The sequence below is a fragment of the Candoia aspera genome, chromosome 4 (genome assembly GCF_035149785.1).
Source record: "Candoia aspera isolate rCanAsp1 chromosome 4, rCanAsp1.hap2, whole genome shotgun sequence".
NCBI classification, from domain to species: Eukaryota; Metazoa; Chordata; class Lepidosauria; order Squamata; family Boidae; genus Candoia; species Candoia aspera.
This window is the reverse complement of record NC_086156.1, coordinates 62999639-63020800: the sequence shown is the minus strand read 5'-3', so window position 1 is coordinate 63020800 and position 21162 is coordinate 62999639. Positions and strand designations below refer to the sequence as shown.

The window sequence follows — 21162 nt, the reverse complement described above, 5'->3', positions numbered from 1 at the left end:
AGATAACCAATCAAAAGCCAATCACAGTGCTTGAAATACTTCAAAAGATCCGTCTCCATGTTTCTGTACCACAGTGTGATGTGTTTGGATACTTCAGCATAGAATCTGAAATTATAATTCTTATAATTCCTGTTGATCAGAATCCTAAACCTCTTCAGGTAATGTTTAAAATATTTTATTTTTTTTCCAATTAATTTCACTAAAGCGGATCCAATTTCAGTAGCTGATTTGGGATCTCCACATTGACTGGGATTTCCAAATGAATTTCATTTCAAACTGAATCTCCCAATCAAATATTTGTACATCCCTTATCAATAATTTCTATTTTCTAATCAACAGTAATAAAAAAACTGAAAGTAGAAAATTAGATTAGCTGTCTGAATCCTAGCACTGGCTCAAATGTTAAGTGTGTGTGTGTGTATGTGTGAGTGTGTGTGTGTGTGTGTGTGACATTCTATATATAATTAATAAAAATTCCCTTCTCACCCCTATGGGTGGTACGTGTTTTCCTCAACCTCAGGTCCTCTGGTAGAATTTGAGGGTTCTGTGCAGTATCTTAGCTGTTCCTAGCACTGCACTCTTCTGGGTAGAGAGCTCTGATGTTGTTTGTTTATATATATATATATATATATATATATATACACACACACACATACATACACACACATACACACACACACACACACACATACACACACATACACACACACACACATACATACATACACATACACACACAAACACACATACATATACACACACACAAACACACACACGTGTGTGTGTGTTTTAAAAGCCAGTGATTGGTGAAAAGAAATTTCTTATTATTACTCATCTTTGGCTCTTAGAGTGCATTCTCAAATCTTTGGGAGAACCTCTCTTTTTTCAGACCAGAGGACATAATAATAGTGTTTCTATTAATTTTAGTAGAAAGCTATGTTGATTCCATTGATAGATTGCAAAGATGTGCAATCTTTTGGAGAACAGAAGCTGTAATTGGTCTTTGAATAGCATGCTAGGAATCATCCCCCAAATAGTACACATGTCTAGAATAAAAACTAAGTTAATGTAATGTAATTTCAAATTAAATTTGTGCCTAAAAGTTACCAATTCAAAAAAGAATTCTAACGATCGTTACACTGAGATAAATAAAAGAGCACAACCTAAATTCTCCAAGTCCTAAACATGTCAAAATTATTACTGAGACCCAATAGTATCAAGTCTGATTTACTCCAGTTTATGGAATAACCATACAAAATACCAAAGTCTTGTATTGAAAATAAAATAGTATTTCTGGTTTATCTATGTTTTCATGGATATCCTCAGTTACTGTAATTCTTTTAATATTTTCACATTTTCTAATGTAACAAATCAGAGATTCTAAAACCAAGTTAAAATGAAAGAAACGGCATCCTTAATATGTAGCACAACATAAATATAAAGAAGGCAAAATATACTGTTAGTAATCACACATTTGAATAAAAGATTGAATAAAACATGTCAATTGAAACTTCTTAAGGGGACCCTATAATAGATCAAAGACTGTTTCAGAAATCTCCAAGAAACACTATCAAAAGATTCCTTAGCAGCAATATGTGAGACTGTACAAAGACATGAATCTTTTTAGAATTTTTCCAAATGGTTTGAGGGAGTGATTTAATTAAATTTCCTTTGATTTGATTACTTCTTTAATATGCATGTAAAGTTCTAATAAATATGCCAAGGAGAAGAAGAAATTCAAAAGGAGAGAAAATATAATCTTTGCTTCTTCTCTTAAAAAGACCTGATGCAAAAAAGAAAGAAGGAAAAATATAAAAAATACTGACATAGACATTTTTTTAGAACTGGCCATTTGAGATGGAGGGATTTCTTGTGAGACAAGGTTTTTATAGCTCTCCAAAAATGTATTAAGGAAGAGACACTAGGCTGTTTTACTGCTGTATTGAGGGAATAATTCTTCAGGATTTGTATTTTAATTACGCATATTCAGAATCATTTAAAAAAAATTGTGGAGTCAACAAGGGAATGGGGAAAAGGAAGAAGTGCTATAAAATTAATTCTGGAATGATGATCTCTTCAAAGCGACCTATATACAAACATAGAATACTACAGAATAATCCATGCTATGTTTTATAAATAAGAATATACATTCAAGGGTAAATGTGTAAAACAAGCAACAGTGGCTCTGTTTGCACATTCTTGACTGGGATTTAGCATGTTGCACAAATATCTTAATCCACTTAGCTGGAACCTGTTCTGATCAACCATAATTTGGGTTCCTCTACCAAAACTGAGATAAAATCCTAGAGTGGCCTACACAAATGGGGTTTCTCTGGGCATTCTGTCTGCTTTTAGCCCCCTCATGGCCTCACAGGAGGGTGGATGATGGGCCTGAAAATAATGAGGTAATCCTCCCATTGTGTCTATCCCAATTGTACCATTATAGATTTTAACATTTTTTTGCATTTCAGTGGGGAGAGGGATGGGGGAAAGGAAATACGTGTTTTACTGTGGCTAGGAAGATTTTAAAAATGGCCATTCTGTAATGGGCAGCGTCATCTCAAAATGAATAGAGGATTAGTTATTTGCCTGAGGAGTAGCTGATCTGGTCAACAAGTCTTGCAAATAGAGCCACTAAAAGGCAGAGGAAAGTGAAACCTTTCCTATTGAGTTTATACAGTAAAAGAATGTAGATCTTGCTTCCTATTACAAGAATGAAGCACTCTGAAAGATTAGAGGATGCCCTCTGGAAAAAACCAAGCTTGCATATTTTCCATAATGGCATCCTCTTCACTATTCACTAAATTCAATATTATGTTTTCCTAGATTGAAGCATGCAGTAAAGAAGCAGAAAAGATAGAATCACTGATCAACTCAGACAGTCCTGCTTTAGCATCCCATGTGCCTCTCTCAGCGCTTATTGCAGCCCAGGTGGAAGTTTCATTCAAGATGTCTTCTTCCTGTAGTCAAGTTATATCAGCAGAGTATTTGGTCTTTTGGAGCCCCATGCTAATTTTCTCAGCCATCATATGTAATACATAGTCAAAACAAAAAATGTTCAAATAGACTTTGGTATTTGATTTGCGAAAGACATTCAGATCTAGTGAGCTAATAATAATGTAATAATCTGCGGATCTACTTACGGGCCCACAAGGGTTGCTCCACACAATACCAGCTATGACTTTTTAATTACAAAATTAGATTATTATTTGGCATTAACTTAGTCTTTAATATACAGTAAAATAGCAAATAAGCAATGCTGCACAATATAAAAAAAACTTTTCTTCAGTGCTGAAGGCAGCATACTAGAGTCACTGTGGAGCTTCTGTATATACACTCATTTCTTTTAGCCCTATTTGGTCAGGCTTGTTGGAAATGTCTAGTGTAGGATTTTGAATGTCCTGGCAAGGGAGGCTGAGCTGGCTTCAGGTCTCTGTACGTGGAACATAACTTTAGTCAGATAGCATGCTGCTATCGTGGATCTTGTGATTTCTTACTGATGTGTTCAATTATTTTTTAAAATTAGAACTTCAGTGCTTTAACCGTATTTGATCATTAGATGCCCTGAGCACTATTTTTAGTGGCAAGGCAAGATATAAATGAAACCAATAAATTATTAAATAAATGGTGTTGGATATTTTAAAGTTACAATAGTAATGGGACATACTAAATAAGTATATACACATCATGTATATAACAGATACAACTCTAGCTTACTTTTTTCAGTTCCAGGTAATTTTCTTCTGTCACAAGCCTTAAACTGCACCTCATCACCCAAGTGTCAGTATAAGTCGGGCAAACTTTTTGGAAGCATTATTTTTTAACAAGAATATTCTCAGTTGTGTTTTTATCAGTTTTTTCCCCCTTATGTTACTATACTTTAAACCACAAATAATAATTCTAAACCTAGCTTATCCAAAAAAAGTTATTAAGCAGAATTAGAAGTGCAAGGAAGAAATTAAAGACATCAATGCCAAATAACATACAAGGGTATGCGTACGCTTTCTCCTGTGCCATGCAAGGATGCCATAGTGCGTATGCCCATGCCAATTTCTATTTTGCACCCAACTATATAGGTCAAATGATCCACATACAAGAAAGGTTAGTCCAGGGCATAGTTTGCGCATGCGAAGCATCCACTCTGCATATCCCAACAGCTTATTGCAGAGGCAAGGTTGGATTAAAATACTTGTTTTAATTTTCTTTGAAGATGAAATTGGTGTATGTGCATGTATGTGTTATTTTGTGTATAATTTTCACTGTTGATACATATTTTATAAGATTGCAAGGTTATTTTTATATTACGTTAGAGAAGGGGTGCAAAAAATGTAGCTGGATGGTCACATGCAGCCCTCAGTGCAATGGAAATCGCATACCCCTGGTTTGGAGGTATATTATCCAGAATATCCATTTTAAAAATTAGTTTTTGAAGGAAAATACTGCTGCTATTAAATAAATGTACCAAAAATGAATATGTTTTCATATAGAATCCTAGAACCATATTACTGGAAGTAAATACATAATGAAGAATATAGCCATGGGCCTTATTCTGCAAAGAATGTGAAGTAAAATTACACGTGCACAGAAGGATTTGCTGAATATTGTTGCCCCATTGTCAGTCATGTTTTAAGCTAGTTTTCTTTCTTGTGCTAAAATGTATAAAGTGTGCAGCTTGAATAACAAATATTGTTTACACTTTCTTTGAAAAGTGATATGATAAAGAGCATTAAGATTTACATATTATTCTATTGTGGTAAGGATATTATACTATTACACTCCTAGCGGGTGACTATTTTATGCAAAGTGTGCATTTTAAATCAGAGGACAAAATCCAGCCGGAAAGTACAAACAGCTTCTGTACAAATCATAAACAGAAGCTGTTCAGATGCTAAAGAGAGATTTACTACGTGATGATCTGCTGGATTATGCTCTTATACTTTTTGTGCACCTGATATTTTCTAATATTTTGTTATCAGTATTATTATAGGTCACTTTGACATATGTATAAAAAGCACCATCTGTGCCAAATTGTTAAATATTAAAATAAGAAATGAAAACTATTGTAGCATCTCTATTGGCAGCAGTTTGTGGCAATTATTTTGTTTGATTTGTTACAAAAAGAAATCTTTGCAATGTAATATCAAAGCTTTTATTTTAATAAAATATTTTTGTATTTTATGTCTCGTTTACAAATGTATAATCTCCTAAAAACTGTACATTGTTTTAATGTAAAACTTTTACATTCATAGTTTTGTTGTTATACTGTATACTAATAATAAGCATCTTTTCCAATGGTAAACCACAAATCACCCTAATTTTTTAAAAATGGAAGAGACAGAAATAGTGACACACTATGCATCAAGATAACAATTACTTCAATTCACTACATGAGATAGGCTATTGGAAAAATGAAGAAAAAGCTAGAAATCTTTGGTGCCTTCTGGCTGTCTTCCTCAGCTTGCAGCACTTTCCCGTTTCCTGCACAGTTATGTTGCTCTGGCTGCCACAAAGTTTTGTTTCTGAAATATCTGAAATTTGGGCAGCTGTAGGAAGAAATCTCAGTGCATGAGGAGGTGCCATCAGAATTGAGAAGTCCATACATGAGACAAACTGCATTTACAGTGGGATAACTTGAAAGATAAGAGATCTTTAAAATTGACAAAATATTCTAGCAGCAACCTTTTTCTTACAAAGCAATTAGTGGATTCTATTCTAAGCCTTTGTCTTTACTTATTAACAGTGAATCAAAGATAACCAAGGTTCTCAGGTTACATAACCAGAAAAGTGACTCTTTAATTCTTAGTTCTGTTAGCCCACCACCTGGAGCTTGCTAATACTCATAACTGGATGAGTTCATGCACTTACTTACCCTTTTCAATATTATGTGTATTCAAAGAACATTACTTCTACTTAATATTTAGAATGGGTAAATTAGATATTTTTCAATTTCACATTGGATTCAATCCATAATACAAGACATCCACAAATTGCCATAATTTCATTTGTATTCCATTCCATTTTTCATGGGGCTTAAAGAAAAATTTAGTTTAAATTTTGGTTTCAGAGGAATTTCTTCTCAAAGAAAATCTAAACTAAGGTTCCTGACCAATTTCATTACCTAATCTGGGCAATTTGCCAGTTTAAAGTAGTGGAATATACTTTCAAAGTTTTAATTTAATTTAATTAATTAAATATTTTTAAAGTATACTTGCAACACTTTTAAACTAATGTAATTCATTTTGAAGTGCTTTTTAAAATAAAACACTGCCTGTGGTTGATTCTACAGCAGACTGCTGCTGCTTTCTACATACCAGCGCTAAGTATGGGTTGTTGTTTTTTCAGTTTTTCTTCTAGCATTGTGACTTCATTCTAGGTTCCTGCAAATTAGTGAAGAATTTTAAATCATTGCAGCTAGGATTGCTTATGCTTCATTATATCAATTAAGCTCTGCTGGGTGTGTGGTGGAGCATTTGGAATGAAATTACTGTTGTTTTCCAAAGTCGGTGATGACTCATCTTCCAAGTTAATTTCAAATTCCCCTGGTCCTGTTTGATCAGGAGATAGGCTTGTACCACGTGTGGATGGTTCTGTTATTTCATCATTACTTAGTAATCCCATAGATTCTTCTAGAAAACCAATTTTATTTCTTTGCTGTTTGATTGGACTTAATTTACTTCTTTGTTCTTGAATTTCTGTATCACTTGCAATGTTTGCAAATGCCTGTAATCTCCTTTTAAGCTGAGATTCTGCTTCTTTGATGTATTGAGCTGCTATTGTTTTTTTGCAGCAATTGATTATGATGCTGTAAGAATCATGTGGAAAAAAGTTAGTATTTTAAGTGAAAATTGCTAAACAATTCATATAAAGCTAGGCCATATAATTTGGTTTGGGATTAGGCTGAAAGATAAACACAATCTACTGAAACATAGGATGGAACCCAGTATCACTTTAACATTTGCAGAAGTGTAGTTTGGCATGATCTTACCCTAAGGATTGTGTGAACCCTGCTGATGACTCATACGTCATTCTTTTTCCCCCCTATAAGTCATAGGGGTTTTATTCCAGTTTAATGAAAAAAAACAACCATTATTAGTAGAAGTAAACTTGAGAAAAACTGGAACTTTAGCTAATGGTTTAACATCAGTGTCCATACCTTAATCTTAATTATTTGAGGCATCCCTATTTCTAAATGGAGGAGGGAATTAGCTACCCAGCTAAGTGCAGCAAGTATAGACCTCAGAAATTTGGTCTGAACCACCTCAAGAGTGTTCTTCCCAACAAAGAAGCCCATCTGGGCTCCATACAATATTTCGGCCAAGATTTCAGTTTGGAAAAGTTTTAAGGCTGCCAGTACCAGTTTGCCTCCTTTAGTTAAAAAAAAATGGTCAAAACTGTAACTTTACATTTTTGAAAGGTAAGTGCCAGCCTGATCTTGTTTGCAGTATGGCAGTATAGAACTCACTGCTTTTCTAAGTCTTGTAGGAGAGAAAAAGATAACTCATTTCTGTATCTCTGTATTAGGATCTTGCAGCCAGCTAGTTTGGGCCCTGACAATCTGAGTTGTTCACTGATTCAATCATAGAATTAATAAAAAGGTAAGTGACTGGCATAAATAAATAATGAACCACATATGGTCCAATGAAAGATTAAGGAATAAATTCAAGATATTACAGGATTTGAAAGAGTGATGCAGAGTGGCGGCTCCAAACTTTAAACTCTACTGCCATGCCAGTTGCGTAGTATGGATTTTGTCTCTGTATAGGCTGGCTACCTGTAGAGGGCATGGGGAATGACCCTGAAGAACAGGGAGAAGAGCCACTACCAAGGCAACAGTCAGACAAGTGCAGCTTAAGTCCATTCCATGAAATTAATTTAAGAAAGTGTCTCGGGCCTCTCCCTAACTCACATAAAGTGAGGGAGGAGGGAAGCACATTCAGATTTACAAGATTCTGTTACTATAGCTGCTCCAATAAAAGTCATTTTATATCTATATGGCATTGCTTTCTTAGTCTGGTCTGCCTTGTAGAGGTGACACTACCTCTATAGAAGGGGTGGGACTTCCAGAGTTTTCATAAATATATCTGGTCTTATACAAATAAAAACGATTTATAAGAGACTATGCAATAATAATACAACACCCAAATTTTGTTATTAAACATTCACTTTTATGAAGGGAGAATATATTTCAATGTACAGGATTTTCAAATCAGAATAGACTTAGTAATGTAGGCAGAGCTTGTACCTTATAACCTCACTCAGTGATTTATACTGTTTTAATCATAGTTATTGATATTCATGCTTTGTTTAGAGCTTAACAATGATTTTTAGACTTTTAAAATGATATATTCAGCTATGCATAATGAACTAATGATATATTGGAAAACTAAAATCTGTGACATTTGTAAATTGCTTTTTATTCATTTGTGTTTTGTTCTTTTTCCTGTTTCTTGTTTGTCCATATATCCTCTTCAAATGTTTAATTGAAGGGGGAAAAAAAGGACAGGGGCAGAATACATTCCTGCCACATACGTCTCTATTTGCATATCATGTCAGAAAGTGGTTGCATCTTACTGTCAAGAAGGAATTGCCATACAAATTCTGGATCAAATAAAAAAAGATGCCTGTCCTTAGCATTTCTGGACTTATCCCACAGAATCTTTCTAGCTATTGACGCAAAGGGATACCATATAAAGACCAGGGATACCATATATAATGGTTATTTTAAATTGTACACGTACTTCTGAATAAGGTGGTACAGTAGCAGAATACAGTCTACAGTTTATCAACCTTCTCTAAAGTCAGCTTCTTCATCCCCTAGCATTTCTTGGGATTCCATTTAGGCTTGACATTTGTTTAGATTCTTTGCATATGATTTACTCATACCACTTAATAGACTGATGACATTGAGTTCCAGATGGAAGTAAGCAACTTGTCACAGGGAAGCAGGACCTGGGTAAGAAGGGGGTTCTTGGGAAGCAGCCAGCTAGCTGTCCCTACTCACATTTCCCAAATTAAGAAAAGCCCTTTTTCTGAGCTATTTTGCCCTTGACATTATTACAGGGGAAATATTCTCAGATCAAGAAATGTGTTGCCCAAGCAGAACTGCTGATACTGAAACTGTCCAACATGTTATTCTACTGTAGTATCTATAGGGGCATTTGTAAGGCCTGTATCTTAGCCTTGCTCCACCAGAAACCTGGAAGAGGAGGCAACTTTTATATGATTTTACATTTTTCAGACTCAAAATTTCTACAATAGCAAAACATTTTGCAATGGCAGTGAAAATGAGGCACCAACTGTAAGCTCTCCCATAGTTATAACTCAGTTTACTTGCTGAACACCTTGATGTTATTCAATGTTATGTTTTATATTATTGTCTTTAGTAGTATTTTCTGTTTCTGACCTTTATATATATGTATGAAACATAGGATGAAAAAGGCTCTTTTATTTTAATAAGCCAAAATAAGCACTTATTAGAAAAAATAGACAAACCAGCTGTATGGTTCTCTTCAAACTGAACCACAAGCAGGCCAGCCACATTTTAGCTTAGTGTGTTGTATAAAACTGTGAACCTAGAAAATTGGATTGAATGATGAAGTTAACTATGGGTAACCGCATGGTACAAATATTGCTATACAGCCAATTTATGAATGAAGGTACTGATTGGGATTGTGCAGAACTTCAAAGGGTTATTTTACTTCAGTGAAGTTCAGTCAAGATACCCAACAAAGAGAAGCTTCTAAGCAGCAGCCAAGGATTTCAGTCAAGAGGACTTTTGTACATGCACAGGAGCACTTTTCTTGAAGTAAGGTAGCCAGCTTTGTAATGGAAAATGTCTGATCAAGGCAAAGTGGTCCACTTCACATGTTCTAAGGGCTGATGTAGTTCCCACTGAAATCAGGGAAATTAGGTCAGATACAATATTAAACATCTATCCTGGATGGAAAAAACATTTCAGGCCAACTGGGCTTTTCTGTTTTTAACATTTGTATTCATACATCATGGCATATAGCTGTGTATTGCATTTAAATGTCTGAAGATGAAACCTCACAAGCAAAACATGAACATGTAATCATAGATGTAGTGTATTCCTTGTTTCCAGATTGTACAAGATAATTAAAAAGGACACGCATTAAGTTGGATACCTTTTTTTTTTTTTAATTACCACATTCACCAAGATGATTACATGCTTTCATCTGCACTCATAATATGAAGAGGAGTTAGAATTATTATGCATCACATTTTCATCCCACAATACTTCAAGTATGTTTAGGGTAGAATGCAGAGGAGATACATATTTTATTCATCCTGATACCCTGGGTTTGATAAAACTCAGTGGAATATATGAGCTATTAGGAGCGTGTAAGGCAAGTACTTTGCACCACAAAGATGTCACAGCCTACCTCAACTAATCCCCTCAAATCCAGCCAAAAAGCACTGCAGCCACTCCATTGCAACTGGGAAAGGGATAAAGATATCCTTCGTTCAAAATTTCATAATAGCAAAGTGCCCTTTCACACAACCTTGTGTCACTCAGCTTGTGATGTACATTAATGTTTTTAAATTATGGATGATGAAATGGTATGAAATTCTAGGCATGGGAGAACTAAATAGAAAAGTACTATCTGCTTTTACATAGTTTCACAGATTGCATTTACTGAATTCAATCTACCAAATTCAATCCAACAAAACAGACTTTCTTCAGCTGCTGAAAAGGAAGGGGATGCAGAGGTTATACTTGATAAATCATATTTAACACACTTATCAACATTCAAACTAAATTAAGATTCTTACATCCAAATTGCCACAAGAAAAATACTGGTTGCTGTGGAAGATATTAAAAAGGCCATCCACATTGGTAGAATTTCTGAAAAACAGAAACAAAGAAGGAACATTTATCAGTCCTACTTTAACACAAAAATCAGGTTTACCACTTAAGTGCTGGACAAAGCTTAGGTTATGTGAAAACAGTAAGTGATCACTAACAGGAGATGCTATCCTGCTAAACTACAGAATTCTCTGAAACCGTAATTAAAGGTGACAGGTGTTGATGTTGGACAATATTATTAAGTCATCAGCACTTTTAGACTGCTCTGCAAATGATTTGGACAACAGTAAAACAAAACAAAAACCTGTCAACATAGTTTGGAAAAAAGTACAAAATAAGCAGATATACAGAAGTTCCAGTTCATGGAAGAACTTTCTGTGTCTGTGTTATTTTACCATCTTAAAAATACTGTACTTCTGTACCAGCCTTAAGATGTCTGCTTATGCCATCTTTACAACATTTATACATCTCCTCTAGGTATCCTGTGATGTCAGTATGATGGGTAAGTTTTTTAAAAAATAATTAAAATTATGCACACCTTTCTTTTTGTCTAAATATTCTAGATTGCTTATAGTAGATGTCTAATACTTTACATTATAAACTAATATTATAAATATCTGTGGCACACTACGTGGGGTTATTTTGAAAAGTCAAGCAGTTGTAAAGGACTAGAAAGGGGGGAGGAGGAGGAGCTGGGATTTGGCCTAACAGAGGTCCAGACGTTAAGAGAAGAGAGCAACAGTTAAAGGTTTTCAGAGACAGATGGTACATCAATACCACACCCACAGTTCCTACTTTAGGGTAGAAAACAAGGCATCAAATATGTTTTGATATGAATAAGAGTTCAGCATCTTCTGATGTTGGTGAGGAAGAAGCATGCAAAGCTTGTTTGAAAGGACAAATTATTTGTTATTCATTGGAAAAGGAAAGAGCAGTAAAAGAAGAATATTAAACAGAAGATTTATGCATATGCTGTCTCAATTCATTATTCATTTGACTTCAGAATTTTATAAGGAGTTGCAGAGTGCTAAATATTAATTTAACTGCCCAGAGTCCCCTTTTCGGGAGAGATGGGCGGTGATAGAAATTTGAAAAATAAATAAATAAATAAGAAAGCTTTCAGCTAAAGCAGACTAATGCTTATGGCAGAGATTTGGGATTTGCATAAGATTAAAGCAGCAACAAGCTTAATCCAAATATTATAATCAGGTTGATTATAATACATAAATAATGCGTAAATATATAAAATTAAAAAATATTCAAAACTTTACAAACTTGAGAAGGATTTGCTGCAAATTAGCTGAACCTTCCATGTTTAAATAGTCAACAAAAAAGAGCTGCTTTCTGACTAGAAACATTGATGTATTGGATATGAAGAGCAGCTGCCTTACTGATGGCATGAGAAATCCTAAATACCAGGGTGAGATGATTTCTTATTGAACAACAACTTGAAAAATTTTATTGGTAAGTTTACAATATGAAACTTTCCCATCTTTTCTTAACAAAATGTATTTTTATTGCTAAACCAGATAATATATATTTGTGTTAATCATAGACCTATTTCATTTATGACTATAAATACCAAAATACAACCTGCAGTTCTTGCTGAATATACTGTAGAAGTTTAATAAATTTAATTTTATTTCTCATAGGCAAGAAGTTGTTAATCTGCATGACCGCATAGCTGATGGGATGGAAGCAACAGTGTTGGAGCCTCTAGTGTAGAAATCCTCTCTTTCATACAATACAGTGAGCATGCTTAGGCTCTGGTTGGGCTTTGGTTGCATTTGTGTCATACTAACCAAAATGACTGATCTCCTGTTAGCAGGGAATGTGGCTGGGTCCAGCTAAGGCCGGTAACCTAGAATGTTCTTTCTTTATCTTACTAAAAGCATTAGGTAAAAGCTTCAATTGACCAAAGCCATGATGGGCACCGGAGATGAGAAAACACAGAAAATGTGAATACTGTAGTTCATTTGAAGATCCAATGAGAATGGTAATTGGTGCGTATAAATTTAACTTATAACATAATTTGTTTTGATTAAATTTATGGATTGAGTATAATTTGTTTATGATGAAAGACAAGGTTGAAGGATACAAGAGTGATGTATTCTGAACCAAAAAAAATATTATTTTATGTATACTGGACACTTAGCTGACTTTTCAGGATTCAGCTAATTGCTAGAGATGAAGGAATGAATACTGTGTGCTCTTATGGTTGTCATTATGGGGATGGAAGGACACACATTCCATCCCTTATGATACCAGTTATACAGCAGTCTGAAGATCTTGATTCTCTTTTCATATTTGAACAAACTTCCTACCACCAGGAGTATCATCTAAAGGTCTGTTTAATAATTTGGTATTTTTAAAAATCTGTCCATATTTTGTCCATATTCTTCTCATTGTTTAAATTTTGATAAACTGATCTATTTAATATTTAATTGCACTGTGTGTGTATTTGTGTGTGTGCAATCTGAATTATGAATCATCACGCAAATAACTAAAATCTAGATGTGCATAGAAATAAAAAGGCTAGTGCTGCAAAAGTTGAAGATGCTGTTTACCGCATCTGAATTAAAATAATTGGACAAAGAAATTAAAAACAAGTCTTAGTGTCTAGTATAGAACACCAAACCATGGATGTAGATAATGCTTTCCATAAGTAGACTGTAGATCTTTCAAACAAGCATGAAGTAACAAGAGACTGTACATGTAATGACAGCAATTGGGACTGGAATTTCTGTCGCTAAGTGATGCAGTTGTAAAGTGCAAATCCCATGGTTGTTAGGAGAGGCAACTTCCTGCTGGCTTTCCACAACCAAGTCAGTGGGGAAGCCAGCAGGAAGTTGCAAGTAACAGGCCCACCAGGTGTGAGGAGGAGCGAGGGGGTGCACGGAGATGCAGGGAGAGTCAGGAGGGTGCATGAGAGGCAAGGTGTGGGAAGGGTGCACAAGGATGCAAGGGAGGGTCAGGGAGGGTGAGCAGGGGAGTGTGAGGGGGTGTGTGAGAGGTGCCACACAAGTTGGAGACAGTGCATCTGAGAATGTGAGGAGGTGTGTGAGAGGCGCAGCACGCAGGGAGGCTGTGCAAGGGTACACGAGAGACGAGGGTTGGGGAGGGTGCATGAGGGTGCAAAGGGATGCACAAGAGGTGTGGCATGGGTCAGGTGCACAAGGGTGTGCAAGGGTATGTGTGAGAGGTGCCGTGTGGGTCAGAGAGGGTGCAAGGGGGTGCACGAGAGGCAGCATGTGGGTCGGGGAAGGTGCGTGAGTGGCCAGCACAGCTCAAGTGCAAAGGGGATGGAGGAGGGTACACAGAATGGGGGGACTTACCCCAGTGACTTGCGACCTTCCCCACCAGCTTCCCCATTGACTTTCTGGGGAAGTCGGCAGGGAAGGTTGCAAATGGCGATCGTGTGATTGCAGGGCACTTGGCAACCAGTTGTAGTGCAAACTGGTTGCCAAGCACCCAGATTGTGATCACGTGACCATGGGGGTGCTGGGATGGCTGGAACTCTGAGGACAGGTCATAACCTGTTCAGTGCTGTCATAACTTGGAATGGTCGCTGACTGAATGGTTGTAGGTTGAGGACTACCTGTATTCTCTTGCAAGGGAAATATACTAGTTCATGAAGCAATCTATTCCACTGGTTTACAGCTCTTATCAGGAAATTTCTCTTGATCCCTAACCTTAATCTACCTTCCTGTGGTTTTAATCTTCTCTCTCTTCTGGGTGACACCACTTTAGATATTTGAAGATACATTTTTATGGCTGGAGTTGTTTTGTATTTAATTGTTTTAATTTTGTAAAGCCACCAGAGTTGTCTGGAATGGGGAGGCCTACAAATTTAATAAAGACTGCTACCATATCTCGCCTCAGCTGTCTCTCCTGCATGCTCATCGTATTCAGTTCTTTTAACTTATTTCCAGTCCTCTCACAATCCTGACAGTGCTCCTTGCAACTCACTGCAGTTTGTCAGTGCTCTTTTTAGGCAGCAGTGACCAGACCAGGCCCTAGACACTTCTGGTATTCTGTCAAGCTGTAGTGGCATGTACTATATACAAATACATATATAATGAATTTCATCGATTTTATTCACATAGTCACAACAAGGAACTGAGGATATTACTACATTTTACACAGAATTTATCAGTAGAAACATGGAGCTTTTCTAACCTGTAAAGCAGCATATCCAAGCTGAGCTTGGAACAGTGAAGCACCTTGATTTGGTCAGTACTTAAATGGGAGGCACCTGGAAATTCTAGGGCTATAAATTAGAATGGGTAGTAAAAAACAATATCCTGTATGGCCAGTCTCTTCCCTATTTGGCCATACCCACGTGGTTACCAAGAATTGACTCTGACTCAGGGGAAGCTTTATTTTCTTTACATACCTGATTCTCTATGGCAGCATTTCTCAACCTTGGCAACTATAAGATATGTGGACTTCAACTCCCAGAACTCCCCAGTCACCCATGCTGGCTGGGGAATCCTGGGAGTTGAAGTCCATGTATATTAAAGTTGCCAAGGTTGAGAAACACTTCTCTATGGCCGCCACTGATTTAAACAAGAATTAAGCAGGGCATTGGGCAAGTGGAAAGCTATCACTGTATTCAATCTTATGAGTTCATGGTATTTATCAACTCATTTCATTCCTGATGATTCACTTATATATTAAGAATCTGCTAGGCATATTTTAGATTTTTTTTAAAAAATGCTTTAAAAAGCTTTAAGAATGAAAGTAAATGTTGCTTCTGCCCTTTCCAGTGATGTCATCTGATTGGTAATGTCACTGGGACTCTTGGAGGCCTTTTTTGGTGGAGGTGGGGGTAAACCCAGGCATCAGCTGCAAAAAGTCTACCTATCTGAAAGCAGCCCTCAAGGAAGGAATCCAGGGCGAATGCCGGAAAAGGTTTGCTATCGTGATAGTGATTGTACACAAAGTGTAAGAAAAGGAGCTTGTATGAAAATCAAAGCTGAATTAAGTATTTGGTTAAGATATCTCTTATGAGGGCCAGTTAGTTCCAATACGCTGCACAATTGTCTGAACACCTCCAATTAACTTATTTTTGGCCTATTTGTGAATATAATTCACTATTAAGAAAAAGCTGAATCCTTACATTGTGAAGATAGATACAATAACTTACTGTGACATTTACTTTCTGTCACTGCACCTTTTCCATCACTGCTTTGTTTTTTTGGACAATTTTCACAAGCCACCTGGCCATATTTTCCATTATAGGATCCAGCAGGACACAAAGTACAGATTGTTCCATATTTTGCACTGAATCTACCTGGTGGACATGTCACTAGCCCATTAAAAAGAAGAAGAAAGTTATATATCAAAAATTTACTTAATTTTATTAGCTAGTGTTACTATGAACTTGCTCTGTCCTTGATTTGTAATCAAGACTTAGGCAAGGCCCTGGAAGGGAGTGGGAGGGGAGAGAGAAGGAAAAAAGGAAGCACAATTGCCCTGTTGCATCATTTCTGGGTACCTTATGAAAAATATTATTTGCATCTCCTTTTTATATAGGGAAAAAAGCAGCATCAGAAAACAAAAGCCATTTGATCTAGTGAACACGAAATCTTAAATGCGTTTTAAACTCAAAGCAGGCTAATTTAAATTTCTTTGGCTTGAAGTATTTATTGTGATGCATGTGGGATTGTGAATTAGCCATGATTTGCCTTAAAGCAGTAAATAAGTGTAAATCTATGGTTTCTTGTTGGTTTATGGACTGCAACAGTGGCTTGTGATTTGCTTGTGGGTTCCTGGTTTATTCCAGCTTTGTCTTTTTGCCTGCAAAAGACAAAAGCAGTGAAAAGGAGGGAGCAAAACCTGGAATTCCAACAAACTACAATTACAAGATCATCTTCAAGATAGACTCTAGATTATTTATTTATTTATTTTCTAGCCTGCCTTTATTATTTTTATAAATAACTCAAGGTGGCGAACATACCGAATACTCCTTCCTCCTCCTATTTTTCCCACAACAACCACCCTGTGAGGTGAGTTGAGCTGAGAGAGAGGGACTGGCCCAAGGTCACCCAGCCGGCTTTCATGCCTAAGGCGGGACTAGAACTCACGGTCTCGTGAGTTATTATTTCTGGCCTGTTCAGAAAACTATGCTTGAAACAAATATTGAAATTGTGAGTGAGAATGCTGATTAATTGTATTAATTTCAGGTAACTGACATAATTATCTATGATCAAACCTTTTCAGAATTTGTAGAGGTTTTTTTTTTCATCACTGAAAAATCACATACACAAGGAAATAGGGGGTGAGAGATTTTGTAGCAATCACTGGATTGAAATTTACTTTTTTAGTCCAATTCATTAAAAATATTTTTTTTCTTGTCTACTGTAGAAAGATTGTAATTGAATCGAATTATCCATTCAGTCATATCCGACCCTTGGTGATTCCATAAGCCAACTCTCTCCATGATATCCGATCTTGTACAGCTTCTTTCAGTTGCTTTATATTTTGGCCTGTGTCTGCTATGATTACATCCAACCAGCGCGTTCTTTGGCGTCCTCGTCGTCTTTTGCCACTGACCGTTCCAACATAACATCTTTCCCCAACAATGTTGATCTCATGACATGACCAAAGTTAACTAAGTCTAAATTTTGTTATTTTTCCTTCTATTGACATGACCGATTTTATGCGCTTCAACACTTCTTTATTCGTTATCTTTGCAGTCCAAGGGATGCGCAAGAGCCTCCTCCAACACCATAGTTCAAACGAATCAATCTTCCTTCTATCCAACTTTTTCATCATCCAACTTACACAGCCATATGTAGTTATGGGGAACACGATAGTGCAGCCTAGTCTACACTTAGTTGTCAAGCTGACGTCCTTGTTTTTCCAAATTTGATTCATACTCATCATTGCTGTGTGACCTAGCATGATCTGGTGTTTAATTTCTTGGTTGCATTCGCCATTTTGATTGACCAGTGATCCTAAAAAGGTGAATTCTTCCACGCATTCCACCTCCTCTCCATCAATTACTATTCTGATGTTTCCATTCCTTGCAGTTGTCATTAGTTTGGTCTTTTTGATATTCAGAAAGAGGCTAAACTTCTTGCTTTCTTCTTTGAGTCACATGATTAGGTGCTTTAGACCTTCCTGGGTTTCCGAGAGGAGAGTTGTATCATCCGCATATCAAAGGTCATTGATGATTCTTCTGCCAATTTTTACCCCAATTTTTTATTCATCTAGCTCCAGTTTCCTGATGATCACTTAGGCATACAAGTTGAATAAGGTGACAGAATGCAACCTTGTCGCATACTTTTCTCGATCTTGAATCAATCAGTGTCTCCATATTGAGTTCGTACAGTGGCTTTCTGATTTACATACAATGATTTTACCAACTTCACCAAATGTGGTGGCACCCCAAGGTCTTCTAGGACTCTCCATAGTTTGTCATGGTCAACACAATCAAAAGCTTTCCTGCAGTCGATGAAGCATGTATAAATGTTCTTTTGAAATTTGTGACATTTTTCCATCATATGTTTGCAATGTGATCATGGGTGCCACAACCCCATCTGAAAGCAGCTTGGACATCTGGCAGTTCCCTTTCGATGATTAGAGCCAGGCATTGTATAATTTTCAGTAGAATTTTGCTAGCATGAGATATGAGAGTAACGGTGCGGTAGTTGGAACTCTCCTTTGAATCCCCCTTTTTTGGTAATGGCATAAACACTGATTGTTTCCAGTTATGTGGCCATGTGTTGGTTTCCCAAATTTTCTGGCACACAGCTCTGATAATTGCAGTTGGTACTGGTCTTAGCAATTCTGCAGGAATGTTGTCAGTTCCTGGGGCCTTGTTGTTTGGCAGTTGGTTCATTGCCCACTTGACTTCTTCATCAAGGATGGCTGGTGCTCATTCTGTTTCCTTATCCTCCTCTCTTTGATGTTGCTCCTCTATACTCGTAGCATGCAGCTGTTCCACATATTCTCGCCATCTATTCTTGACACCTTGCTGGTCAGACAATTCTTTCCCTTGCTTATCCTTGATGATACCTTTGCGAGCCTTGAACGGTGCCCCAATCTTTTTGATTAGCGCAAAAGCATTCCTAGTGTGTCCTTTTAGATAATCTTCCTCTAATTGTTTGCAACGCTTCTCCCAGTAAACTTCACTATCTTTCCTTGCTGCCCTTTGGAAATCGGCATTCAGTCTTCTTGCTTCCTCATGATTGCCCACTGCCCAAAGATTGTAGCAGAACCATAAACATTAGGTTACCTTTGTTGTGAAAAGTATCCTTTCAACCTACCTTTTGTCTGCCCTGTAGTGATTAAATCTACATGCAGAACAAATGGAATAGGTTTGTGTAAAACATCATTCTGCTTCCTCTTCTGAATTATGTATTTTTAAAATCTTTTAGGCCATTTCTAAAAGAATTCTTTAAGTCTTCAGGACATTCCTTCTCTGGAATAGGAATTTGTTTGCACATCCCTGCAACTGATACAATATGCTTTCCTCACACTAAGAAATCTTTAAATGTGTGTTTTAATTTTCTGAGAAGGTGAGCAAGAGTAATTGATATAGAGTAAATTGTGAAATGTAATCAGAAAGGGGCCTTTTAGGACACCAAGTCAAATGCTTGCTCTGTGCAGGAATACAAACTAAAGCAACCTTGACAGATGGCAGTGTAGCTCCTCTTTAATGAATAAACTGAAAGGAAGCCACTCTAGGAAATGGGTTCCCATGTTGGAATGCTCCTTTTCCTAACATCCTTTTCAAATCTACCTTCCTATAACTTAATTCCATTATTTTGTGTCCTGAACTCTAGAGTAAAGGCATCAAGCCTTGATCTCTTCCTGTGATCATCCTTACAGGAAACTGAAGAATACTATCTTATCCCTCTTCAGTGTTCTCTTCTCAAAAGTAAATATTCTCACATCCTTCAGTCTTCGTAGGATTAGTTTATGCTCTCGTCCTCACTGCCCTTCTCAGATCCCATTCCAGTTTGTCTGGCTGCTTTTTAAAGTGAGACCCCCAAAACTAGACATAGTACTTGAGATAGCCCTATTCTGCGGCATGCAGAATAAACTATGACTTTCCTGGGAAGATGCGTCACTGATGTGCCATAAAATTCATTATCCAGTTTTTGCACTTTTCACAACAAAGGTAACCTAATGTTTATGGTTTTCTATTACAATCTTTCTAGAAGAGACAAGAACTAAAATATCCAGTGATCCAGAGTAGACAACTGAAGTATTTTTAACACTGCTGATTCACATTCATTTTGCAGTCAATACTATTTCATGGTTTTAAACAAGTATATTGCCAAGTGGTTAATAAAAATGTTGAAAAGTATAGGGCCAAGGAATGACTCTTCTGGTATCCTACCTATTATCTCCATCCAGTCTGATTAACACCCCTGGTGTATGATTTTTGAGTCAGCTATGTATTCATATGCCATCTAGCTCCACACTTTAAAAGCCACTGAATATAATTTGTTTAGTTCAAATCAAATTAAGTTACACCTAACAAAACCTAAAAATATTGATATAAGAGTTTTGAAGAAAAATTATCAGATTGATTATATGTCCTGATTTTATAAATTTTTCAGTATTTTTGTTCTTCCTATTATGCAGTCAAAGAAAATATTATTTTATTTATTTATTCAATTTGTCCCCACTCATCTCCTCCCATCGGGGGACTTATCTTTCTTATTAAGGATGCCCCAGGTAAACTATACCCTATACCCTATACAACATTTTGAAATATTTTTATTCTTGATTGTATAATTCTAAATCAAATTTACCAGGAAAGAAGTAAAGCAATGTTTATATAAAGTTTGTTGTTTATTCGTTCAGTCGCTTCCGGCTCTTCGTGACTTCATGGACCAGCCCACGCCAGAGCTTGCTGTCCGTCGTCAACACCCCCAGCAGCCCAAGGAATGAATCCGTCACCTCTAGAATATCATCTATCCATCTTGCCTTTGGTTGGCCCCTCTTCCTTTTGCCTTCCACTCTCCCTAGCATCAGCATCTTCTCCAGGGAGTCCTGTCTTCTCATTATGTGGCCAAAGTATTTCAGTTTTGCCTTTAATATCGTTCCCTCAAGTGAGCAGTCTGGCTTTATTTCCTGGAGTATGGACTGGTTTGATCTTCTTGCAGTCCAAGGCACTCTCAGAATTTTCCTCCAACACCACAGTTCCAAAGCATCGATCTTCCTTCTCTCAGCCTTCCTTATGGTCCAGCTCTTGCAGCCATATGTTACTATGGGGAACACCATTGCTTTAACTATGCGGACCTTCATTGTCAGTGTGACGTCTCTGCTCTTAACTATTTTATCAAGATTTGTCATTGCTCTTCTCCCAAGGA

The 21162-nt window shown here is 36.7% G+C and overlaps 1 protein-coding gene and 1 pseudogene across 3 annotated transcripts in view; one reads left to right on the top strand and one right to left on the bottom strand.

Moving 5' to 3' along the window:
- The window catches only part of RECK (reversion inducing cysteine rich protein with kazal motifs), a 145083-nt gene extending 139919 nt beyond the window's left edge, over positions 1-5164 (top strand). For 2 of the 3 annotated variants that reach the window (XM_063304266.1, XM_063304268.1), the window contains 2 exons: positions 3-158; positions 2827-5164. In XM_063304266.1, the coding sequence (XP_063160336.1) occupies positions 3-158; positions 2827-3042 (372 nt within the window). In that variant the 3' untranslated portion in view covers positions 3043-5164. The remainder of the gene's footprint in view (positions 1-2; positions 159-2826) is intronic. The other variant, XR_010067988.1, reaches the window with a different exon arrangement.
- A 6480-nt stretch (positions 5165-11644) lies between these two features.
- The window catches only part of LOC134496307 (zona pellucida-binding protein 2-like), a 32719-nt pseudogene continuing 23201 nt past the window's right edge, over positions 11645-21162 (bottom strand).